General features: G+C 46.4%; 2 protein-coding genes across 3 annotated transcripts; one reads left to right on the forward strand and one right to left on the reverse strand.

The window, feature by feature from the left end:
* Positions 1-3947, reverse strand: LOC115206002 (interferon regulatory factor 2-binding protein 1). 2 transcript variants are annotated; one of them, XM_029772501.1, is made up of 2 exons: positions 1685-3947; positions 1-1457 (listed from the first exon to the last, which is right to left on the reverse strand). In XM_029772501.1, exon 1 carries the CDS (start codon positions 3601-3603, stop codon positions 1705-1707), a length of 1899 nt encoding a protein of 632 aa, XP_029628361.1. In that variant the 5' UTR covers positions 3604-3947; the 3' UTR covers positions 1-1457; positions 1685-1704. The 2 variants fall into 2 exon arrangements, with proteins under 2 accessions (XP_029628361.1, XP_029628360.1); XM_029772500.1 differs by having other exon boundaries at positions 1-1460.
* A 130-nt stretch (positions 3948-4077) lies between these two features.
* polr1g (RNA polymerase I subunit G) lies at positions 4078-5829 on the forward strand. Its single transcript, XM_029772502.1, has 3 exons — positions 4078-4264; positions 4512-4647; positions 4865-5829. The coding sequence occupies exons 1-3, from the start codon at positions 4189-4191 to the stop codon at positions 5628-5630; spliced, it is 978 nt and encodes a 325-aa protein (XP_029628362.1). The 5' UTR covers positions 4078-4188; the 3' UTR covers positions 5631-5829.
* Positions 5830-11126: the final 5297 nt, after the last annotated feature.

The following is an 11126-nucleotide window of genomic DNA, read 5'->3' on the forward strand; positions in this document are numbered from 1 at the left end:
TGAAAACCTCCCCAGTCTTTGCCTATGTCAAGCTTCTTAACTAATTTAGACTTGCCTAAACAAAGGGGGTGAATACTTATACAACGACTATATTTTAGTTATTTCATTTGTAAAACATTTTCAAATGTTCTTTTCACTTTGACATTATGGAGTATTTTGTGTTGATCAATGACACATTTTTTTTTTTACAATTAAATCTATTTCAATCCTACTTTGTAACAACAAAATGTGAAGAAAGTTCAAGGGGGTATAGAATTTCTATAGGCACTGTAAATCTACTTTAGCATGAATCTATCTTTGGTTTCTACGCACATGTATAGGCTACTCAGTGATACACACAAGCTGTATTGTATCAAAACTATAGATTGCACATCTATTACCATCGAGAGAGATTGTCTTACATTCTACATTCAGTATAAAATAGAGAGGTATCCATCCCATTTCTTACATGCTAGATAAAGCATCTTTGTTGGGCACTGTGAAAGCCATGTTATTGTATCGCGTAGCACTGAAAGTCCCTGTTTCTGTCTTATAAATCGATGGCGACATACCTTAACTGCTGGTTTGAGGTTTCAGCAAAGAGCAAACAATTAGTTCGGTGACAGTCAAAGTCAGTTTTATGTAAAGGTCAAATGTGACGCAAAAACAAACAAAACGGTCACAAGAGGAACAGTCCAAGTCTATACGTTGCTGTAACATTTAGTGAAGTCATCAGTCTTTCTCAATGCCAGAGATCTTTTAGAAAGATGTTCCATGAAACAGAAAACAGACCTAAAATCAACTATAACAGGACAGATTTATTTTTATTTAACCTTTATTTAACTAGGCAAGTCGGTTAAGAACAAATTCTTATTTACAATGACAGCCTACCCCGGCCAAACCCGGACGACGCTGGGCCAATTGTGCGCCGCCCTATGGGACTCCCAATCACGGCCGGTTGCAATACAGCCTGGAATCAAACCAGGGTTTGTAGTGATGCCTCTAGCACTGAGATGCAGTGCCTTAGACCGCTGCGCCACTCGGAAGCCCTAGATGAAGTGCATACTTCCCAACCATGGTCCACTGGTTTATAAAGTCAGTGACTAATACTAGTGACCAATACTAATAAGTTGATGTTTGAGGGACAAAGGGGTGAATTAGGTATTAGAGGTGAGCAAGGGCTGGGGGCACGGTCACCCCCCATAACCAACCAGACAGTGGTGTGATAGTGTAAGGCCTGCCCCGTGGAGGTAGAGGTGTATGATGATTGGCTGCGAGGTGGGGAGAACCTGTTGAGATCATCGTGGTGATTGGCTGTGAGGTGGCGAGAACCTGGTGGATTGCCGTGGTGATTGGCTGTGAGGTGGGGGAGAACCTGTTGCGATTGTCGTGGTGATTTGCTGTGAGGTGGCGAGAACCTGTTGAGATTGTCGTTATCTGCAGGCACCAGGCTGCTGCTCCACTCAGGCGTCAACAGCCTTCTGTCCAGACAGACATCACATAAACAAACAGATTAATAAAAAGGAGGCTAATCATATTCGGTGACAATTTAGGCTACATATCATATATTATACTGTATCATAAAGCACGTTACAAACACTAAATTAGCCTATGGCCTAGCTACATAGAGAATACTTTGGCCTAAAGACTGACTCCAAGACAACAAATTAAAAGGAAATCAAGATGTAGTGAAATTGCATCTTACAGTCAGGTGTCCCAGAGGATTTAGGGGTCGCGCTCCTTCTTCACCTTGACGTCTCCAGCCAGGATGGTAGCGACCTCTCCCTGCATGAAGGCCCAGGGCACATTGGAGCCCACCAGGGGACACCTCTCTCCACTGGGGCAGAACATCTCGATGCCGGCCCCCTGGCTCCGGATGAAGTCTCTGGTGCAAGGGAAGCAGAATTTATGGGCCGCAACAGACGGGCACTGGACAAAGTGAGTATCTTCCAAGCGCTCGTGGCAGATGGTGCAGCAGAGAGGGGGACCAGAGGAGCCGGAGGGGTCCCCTGCTCCCTGGTCCGAGGCCCCAGCCAGGGGGAGGGCTGCCGTGGTGCCCCCTGTAGAGTTGCTAGCTCCCTGGGGTTCCCCGTTCCTGGAGGCCAGGTGGCGCTGCTGCCCTGCAGGGCAGGCTGCCATGGGGCTGCTGCTGCTCTGTCTCACTGCCAAGGAGGAGTGGCCCAGGCCTCCACCACCACTACTGCTGCTGCTAGGGGCTTCTCTGGGTGACTGGCCAGCGGCTGCACCCGCGTTGTCAGCCACGCTCATCAGTGCTGTGATGGGGGAGGGGTCGCTGCTGTGGGAGTGGGAGGCCGAGCCCTCCTGGTGAGGAGATGGCTGGCTAGCGCTGGGTAGGGAGGAGGCAGCTAGGTGGATAGCCATGCCCGGGTACATCCCCATGGGCCAGTGCTGCCGGAGCTGCTCCTCTGTGGTCACTACCTCTCCACCCTGGGGCTCCGGGGAAGTCTTCCTCCGGCGCACGCGGGCTGGCGGTGCTGAGCGGGCCATGTGACACAGCGCTGTGGGCAGCATGGAGCAGCTGGTGTCCAGGTAGGGCTGGGGGAGAACGTCAGGGCCGGGGGTGTCCTTAAAGGCCCGTACCGAATCACTCAGCAGCTCAGAGAGCAGCCGCCAGTCCCCCGTGCCATGCCTTTTCTCGTACTCCACATACTTCAGGCCCAAGTTGATCACCTTGTTCCCAGAGTCTTTCTGGCTGTCGTGGAACATCTGCTTGACCAGCGCCGCCAGGCTGGAGAACATATACCCCGAGCCGCACGGGTACTCCGCAAAGATCTTCAGCTCAAAGTCCAGCGTCAGCTTGGCGTCGAAGGCAAAGATCCGCCCCACCAGGCTGTGGTCCTTCTTGAAGCGCACGTTGAAGGGGGTGCAGCCGGAGAGGGTGAGCAGGGCCCCGCGTACAGCCTTGGGTCGGCCGGCCCAGTCGTCTGCTCGGTTCCGTACACTCTCCGACAGCTCGGCCAGAGCCTCTGCGTTCCTCTGCTTCTCCCTCAGCTCCTTCTCAAACTCAGGGCTCAGGAAGGAGGCCACACCCATGCCCATGCTTAGCTGCCTCTTGGTGATCTCGTTCAGCATGGGGGCAGAGAGGGTGAGGGGAGTTCCCCCGACTCTGGTATTTAAACCAGGCACAGCTGCTAGCAACCCGTGCGGAGCCCCCACAAGGCCTTGTGTCATTAAATTGGGTGGAACGGTACACACCATGGGTCGTCTGGCGTTGTTAGGGCTCTGTCCACTGACATCTTGTTGTGGGCCCCCGTCATCTATTCTGTGCAGACCGTTGAGGAGCCGTGCTGGGGCTCCGTAGTCCCCTCTTCCCCTTTCAAAGCGTTCAGGAGGTGGCCTACCACCCTCCATAGGTCCATCTCTCCCACCTGGGCCATGTTTGGTGGGCTGGGGACCCGGGGACCGGTCATCCTGCATACCATGAGTTATTTTCAAATGCCTGGCCGTCTCTATGAGGAATTCAATACGGTCCGCCCCTTCATAATTCACACAGCCTCGGCAGACAGTCTCGCTAAAGTCCCAGATCATAGCCCATGGCATCTTAGGCAAATCGCAAAGGTAACAACACCACTGCCGCCTTGAAGATGACTGGGAGGAAGACATATTTGATAGGCCCTCTTATATCGTTCTGGCTTTCTGAGGTCCTGGTTAAACAGATTTAGCTTTCAATTGTTCAGGAACAAAAGCCGCTTATTTTACTTCTCAAATACCTAAAAAAATATATGATACACTTTTTGTAATAAACACAAAAAAAATAGTGTTTACCCGCTTTCGGTCGCCTGCGCCCATGAAGTGTTTCTACTAGAAGACTGTCTTTGCTGGAACTTACACAACTCCGTGATAATGATGCATTCTGGGATTTATTGTTTTCGTTTGCGAGGGCCTTCGTGAGTACGTGCCTCGTGAATAGCATCAGTTGCGTCTAAAATGCGAATATAGACTGCACACAGACCAATGTTTACGAAAAGTTATCATATGGATATTAATAAACACTGTATGTAAAATAATATATATTTACAAAGGAACCCATATGCGCATCTCACGCAACACAGATCCTCGTGAACCGAGCTAACTAGTGTATCCAGGTCAAAGGTGATTATTCTTTTTTTTTTACAACACATGTTGTTGCACCCATGCGCTTTTAGTTAGACTAAGTTACATTTCGAAATTTAGCAGTACACAGAGGTCATGCCAAACGATGTATCTTCATCAAGTGATGAGGCAAGTGACACCCAGGAGGTTCCGCAAAAACGGAGAAAGCAGGGTAAGTTTTTGCTAGCTTAAATAACGTTGGCTAGCTATCTAGCTAATGTTAGCCACTGCAATCAAGTCCATCAAAGCTGTCTGCCAGGTATCTAGTAAATCCTGTTAGGAATCAAAATTAGCGATGCTGCAATGGGCAGACAGCATTGTGTATTATATGGCGAATTCCAAAACAAACACAGATTACGTTCAATTCACTAGCTAGCTAGCTATCTACCTAATAACAATACCTATGTTTATCCCTTCAGCTTCAAGGTATCAGTGTCCAGCTGATTTTGTGGAATTTGCCCACAAACCCTGTGCCAGTACCCTCATCGAAAGGGTTTGTGAGGACAACACAGAATTATGGCTAATCAAAGCTCCCAGCAGTTTCAACCCGGACAGGTAGGCTATCCTTTTTTCCATTTATTTGAATTATCATAGAAGCGTCATGATTCACTTCTAATAACAGACAGAGAGATATCTAACAAAGTCCTCAGCATTTCTCGGTCAGTTATTAGAAGTAAGTCACCGTCCACTTCCATTGCTTTGCACCCACATGGTCTATATCTGGTGTGCGTAACCGCTTAATAACATACTGTGATCTCTCTCTCTCCTACAGTTTCAGCAGTCTGAAGATGCCTCTGTCTGGGCTGCAGACCATGCAGGCCCCTGCCCAGCAGACGCATGGTGGTGGGAACACCAGGCAGATCTACAGCGTGCTGGGAGGGCCCTCTGGTGCTGCGGACCTCCGTCTCCTCACCAGTCACCCCCAGACGCTCAACTTGGTGGTCTGTGCCCCGGCCTTCAGCGGCCTCCTCAACATCTGTGAGAGCTACGGCGACTGCAGCACCAACCAAACCCCCATAGCCATCCCAGCCACCCCGGCACCCACCGTGCCCCCGGGGCTCCGCCAGCGGTTCCAGCCTTTCGGAAGCAGGACCCCCATCCTCTCCAGACTGATGGAGGATACACCGGATACTCCGCTGTCGTCTACACCAGAGACGCCTCTCAGGGTCACACTGGACCCGGGGGAGGAGAGGAAGAGCAAGAAGAAAAAGAAGAAAGACAAACTTATAAAGACTGAGGAGGAGATGGAGGAGGTGGTCAGGGTGAAGCAGGAGCAGCTAGAGATGACTCACAGCCCAGAGGAGCCATATGAACTTCCTGGGCAGGAAGCTGAGCTCTCAGAAGAGAAGAGGAGGAAGAAGAAGAAAAAGAAGGATAAGGACAGAGGAAAGGTGGAGGACACTGTATATTCATCTTTTAATGTAATTAAAGAAGAGGTGGAAGTTAAAGTTGAACCAATGGACAGTTCCTATGGTGAAGTTGAAGATTCTGGAAAAAGAAAGAAAAAGATGAAGAGAAACAGGCATGATGATGACTAGTTATGTTTTTTTATGGTAATCTGGCTTTGTGAAGTTATGATATAATAGTATCATTCAATTAAGCAGTTCAACAAATAATTATTATGCTACTGTACTGTCATTTGGATTTTGGGGCGGAAATTTGATCATCTAATAAAACCGAGACGATAACACATACCGGTGTTCAGACTTGTGCCTCTTTAGTCACACTAAACAAAAATATAAACGCAACATGTAAAGTGTTTCATGAGCTGAAATAAAAGATCCCTGAAATTTTCCATATGCACAAAAAGCGTATTTCTCTCAAATCCTGTGAACCAATTTGTTTACGTCCCTGTTGGTGAGCGTTTCACCTTTGCCAAGATAATCCATCCACCTGACAGGTGTGGCATATCAAGAAGCTGATTAAACAGCATGATCATTACACAGGTGCACCTTGTGCTGGGGACATTAAAAAAAACACTCTAAAATGTGCTGTTTTGTCACACAACACAATGCAAGTATTGAGGGAGTGTGCAATTGACATGACTGCAGGAATTGAATGTTAATTTCTCTACCATAACCTGCCTTCAACATTGTTTTAGAGAATTTAGCAGTACGTCCAACCGGCCTCACCATGTGTTTCCACGCCAGCCCAGGACCTCCACATCCGGCTTCTTCATATGCGGGATCATCTAAGACAAGTCACCCGGACAGCTGATGAAACTGTGGGTTTGCACAACCGAAGAATTTCTGCACAAACTCTCAGGAAAGCTCATCTGCTTGCGCGTCGTCCTTACCAGGGTCTTGACATAACTGTAGTTAGGAGTTATAACTGACTTCAGTGGGCAAATGCTCACTTTCAATGGCCGCTGGAGAAGTGTGCTCTTTACAGATGATTCACTGTTTCGACTGTACTGGGCAGATGGCTTGTATGGCGTTGTGTGGGCAAGCGGTTTGCTGATGTCAATGTTGTGAACAGAGTGCCCCATAGTGGCGGCGGGGTTACGGTATGGGCAGGTATAAACTAAGGATAATGAACACAGTTGCCTTTTATCAATGCAATTTGAATGCACAGAGATACCGTGACTAGATCCTAAGGCCTATTGTCGTGGCATTCATCTGCCGCCCTCACCTCATGTTTCAGCATGATAATGCTTGGCCCCATGTTGCAAGGGTATGTACACAATTCATGGAAGCTGAAAATGGCCCAGTTCTTCCATGGTCTACATACTCACCAGTCATGTCACCCATTGAGCATGTTTGGGATGCTCTGGATTGACGTGTACGACAGCATGTTACAGTTCACGCCAATATCCAGCTACTTCGCACAGCCATTGAAGAGGAGTGGGACAACATTCCACAGGCCACAATTAACAGCCTGATCAACTCTATGCGACGGAGATGTGTCGCACTGCATGAAGCAAATGGTGGTCACACCAGATACTCACTGGTTTTCTGATCCACACCCCTACCTTTTGTTTTAAGTTATCTGTTACCAACAGATGCATATCTGTATTCCCAGTCGTGAAATACATAGATTAGGGCCTAATGAATTTATTTAAATTGACAGATTTCCTTATATGAACTCTAACTCAGTCAAATCTTTGAAATTGTTGAATGTTGCGTTTATGTCTTTGTTCAGTGTAGTTCATTTATCCTCGATGTTACCCTGAACTATTGATTCTGCTGCAGTCCTGCAGTACTCTGGCTCCACAGGCAGATAGCGCTGTGGTACAGGGGTTCTTCCCTGGTTACCGGACACAGATTCGGTGGGTTGCCTCTGCCTGCTCTCACTCTGCACTGGAGTATGGTCCTGTTTTCTAATGAGTTCAGAGACACCTTTGGTGCTATCCGACTCAATGTCTGTACTTTCCTCCCACTACACTACATGTATGCATCGCTTACTCACTGCAAGGATATGGCTTTTCCCTCTCTCCCCTCTCTTTTCAGACACACATTACTGTATTTTTGAAGGTTGCATTTGGTTGGTTTGATTTTGTGAGTAAATTCTGCGTTGTGAACAAAATATTGTTGAATATCCATAAAAAAGTTATAAAAGGTTATGTTTTGTTAAAAAAAAAACATACATTTTGTTCCTGAATAACAATAAAAGACTTGCATGGAAATTCTAATCAGAATTCTTTTTTCATTCTTGCTGCTCAGAGAGTATCTCAAAGACAAAACAGCTGCTATTTTGTAGCTCTGGTATGGAGAGCATAGAACTTTGATGTTGGATCAAATCTTATGCGATATTTCTATGTATTCTCACAGACGCGTGCAATGTGTGTCTGTGTGTGTGTTTGGGCTCTGCTTCAGGTATGGTGCTGCAGATAACCTGGCTCCTAGCTAGTGGGTTACACAACAGGTAAACAGCAGAACATTGGCTCCTGTTCTGTGGGTGTCTCCTACACCACCACTGCCCACCTTTGCTGTCTCACGGGCTAACAGATTTAACCATGACTGGTTATTTGTCCATTTCCATTTGATCCACTTGAGGAGAGCAGTCGTTGTCCTCCAGCAACAAACCATTCTGGAGCTTGTGTCTTCCTCTACATTGTGCACACGGTCATTAGTGTTCAGTTGACTAGCCATAGGGTCACCAGGTCAAGTCACAGCTGGGACAATGAGGCCCTCAAGTGAAGCACCTGGACGTGAAACAGAATTATAGTAGAATTCTTAGTATGTTCCCCTCTATCTCTATGCGTTGATGTATTGTTTCATGGGGATGGTTTTGCTATAGGCGCTGCAGGTAGCTTGAACAGTAATTGCTGTCTGGTGAAGCAGATTAATAATTGAATGCAGTCTGAAGTTAAGATACAACGTGTCCAGACTGCAGAGCAGGATTGGGCCCTGTGCGCCCCAACCGATGCAAATGATGAGATTTGAGGGGAGGGAGAGGCGAGCGACTAGTGGGGGTAATGCATTGGAGAACCAATCTCGCCGGCTGTACCCACCCCCTCCTTCTCTTCCCCCCTCTTCCTTCCTCCCTCCCCATCACTGCAGCGATTCCCTCTCCCCCCTCTCCCTCTCCCTCTGTACTGCTCTCCTTTTCAACCAGCGCTCTCCAGCCAGCCTGCTGCAATGTGAGGGTTTCCATGGAAACGCAGACCTGCCAAGGACCATGGTGCTCTGCTCTGTGGCAATGGAGAGAGAGAGAGAAAGAGCGAGAGGGGTTCGGCTCATCAATGTATTATACGTGAGCTCCACCACTTTGGGCATGCTAAGATTGGTGTCTCGGAAAGCTGCAGTCCCCCTCTGCTTTTCTCTCTGTCCTTTTCTTTCCAAGACCATAACACTCAGCATTTGACAGGGGATTAAAAGTGCATGGATCGATGCAGAGAGAAATGGTCCATTGGTTTAAGGATGACAGTGAAATTGGTCTGTGTTGCTAAATGCAATGAGAATTGGCATTGCGTTCTGGCGTTGTTTGCCCTTTGATGAATAAGTGCCTCCCTGACATTGCTTTGGCTGCAGCAGAGCGCCTCCAAAACAAGTCCTACCACACCAGCAACTTCATTGCATACTAATGCCTTAACATGACGCACACTCAGCCCTCCCATTCGAAGAGCAGAAATATGTCATTGAACCGAATAGTCTAATATAGAAGAAACTCAATACAGAAGTACGTACTCTTTAAAAGTGTTGAATACACATTGTGCTCAGAATGAAAAGACATACTGTCAATGGAGACTAACCTTGTACCGTTGATCAGGTGGACGAGGGTTTGGGAAGCTGTCGCTGATGATGTTTTGGGTCTTTTCTTCTCCTGGGCTTCATGTTGATTTGAATGGGCTCCTCTTGTCTGCTTCTTTTCTGTTGAATGTTACTTGAAGAACTGAACACCATGAACGTGCTGTGCCTATTAATGCTTGAGGGAAAAGCATTCAGCATAAATGCCTATCTAATGTAGATAAGCGTGTAGATAATTGATGATTGTAGATAAAGTGATTGAAAAACTATGTATTTACTTTTGATATTAGCCATTCAAATGAACAAAACTTCAATGGGGAATGGTCTGCACTGAGGAAAATCTGTTGCTATGCACTAAGTCAAGTCAGACATATGCTATGAAAGCAGCCCGAGCTGTCTTTGGAGCCAGTCTCCATGACAACCTCAATGCTATTTCCCTCATTGTTGTCTTGGACCAGCTTTAGACATCCTGAAAGTGTTTCTTGGACCCTAATTCGTAAAAGCCTGGATGTCCTTCTATGGGCTTGCATGTATTCTTAGTCGTTATTCCCAGGTGGCAGTTTAGACTTTTGGAGGAACAAGACAGCAGAGACAGACAGCAGTCCCTCGGGGAGAGAAAAGTCCTTGATTTGACCTTCACAGTAGCAGGGAAGAAGGAGCAGTGAGCAGTTCAAACATCCCCGTAGCCCATACACTGGAGACTAAGACTCCTAAAAATCAACCTTGGTGATACTACATTGTCTGCATGCTGTACTGTGCCACTAAACACTGTGGCATTAGCCATATAATACTGCAGATCATTCACTCCAACATATGAACTTCAACTAGTTCCATGTCAGTGGCATCTAAACATTTGTCACTTAATTGTGTGCACATTTATGGAATGGAATGTGTAAATGTACTGTACACCCTAATACACATTGTGGCATAGAATATACATAATATTGGTGGGATGTTAAAACATTTTGTAAATATTGAATATGGACAGTAATGCGGGTCACTTTTGTTCGAGAATGACTTCATTGACTTCAATTCAGTGAAATAGATCACATAACTACACTCAATTGTAACCGTAGTTCCTCGTTAATTCAGAGTGGACTGCACAGCTGATCTGTCTGTACAGCTGGACAAGCTGTGCAGGTTAAGTGTTTTGCTCAATGGCAGAGCAGCACTATCTCCACCTGGGACTTCACAAGGACCAGATGACACCATACCTTAGTGACTCCTTAATAATGTATCAACTCACTGTCTCTAATGCAGTCTGTCTGGCATCATTTGCGATCTTTCAAGACTTCATAGCATCTAATTTAATAGAAGGAATCAAACATACATAGTTATACTATTTAATGTACCGCTTCATACAGTTGAAGTCGGAAGTTTACATACACCTTAGCCAAATACATTTAAACTCAGTGTTTCACAATTCCTGACATTTAATCCTTGTAAAGATTCCCTGTCTTAGGCCAGTTAGGATCAACAATTTATTTTAAGAATGTGAAATGTCAGAATAATAGTACAGAGAATGATTTATTTCAGCTTTTATTTCTTTCATCACATTCCCAGTGGGTCAGAAGTTTACGTACACTCAATTAGTATTTGGTAGCATTGCCTTTAAATTGTTTAACTTGGGTCAAACGTTTCAGGTAGCCTTCCACAAGCTTCCCACAATAAGTTGGGTGAATTTTGGCCAATTACTCCTGACAGCTGGTGTAACTGAGTCAGGTTTGTAGGCCTCCTTGCTCGCACACACTTTTTCAGTTCTGCCCACAAATTTTCTATATGGTTGAGGTCAGGGCTTTGTGATGGCCACTCCAAAACTTGGACTTTGTTGTCCTTAAGCCATTT

The sequence above is a fragment of the Salmo trutta genome, chromosome 13 (genome assembly GCF_901001165.1).
Source record: "Salmo trutta chromosome 13, fSalTru1.1, whole genome shotgun sequence".
NCBI classification, from domain to species: Eukaryota; Metazoa; Chordata; class Actinopteri; order Salmoniformes; family Salmonidae; genus Salmo; species Salmo trutta.

Coding starts and splice junctions, on each gene's coding strand:
- polr1g (XM_029772502.1), top strand. CDS start 4,189: ATGCCAAACGATGTATCTTCATCAAGTGATGAGGCAAGTGACACCCAG. Junction 4,265..4,511: donor GCAAAAACGGAGAAAGCAGG/GTAAGTTTTTGC, acceptor TTATCCCTTCAG/CTTCAAGGTATCAGTGTCCA. Junction 4,648..4,864: donor AGCAGTTTCAACCCGGACAG/GTAGGCTATCCT, acceptor TCTCTCCTACAG/TTTCAGCAGTCTGAAGATGC.
- LOC115206002 (XM_029772501.1), bottom strand. CDS start 3,603: ATGTCTTCCTCCCAGTCATCTTCAAGGCGGCAGTGGTGTTGTTACCTT.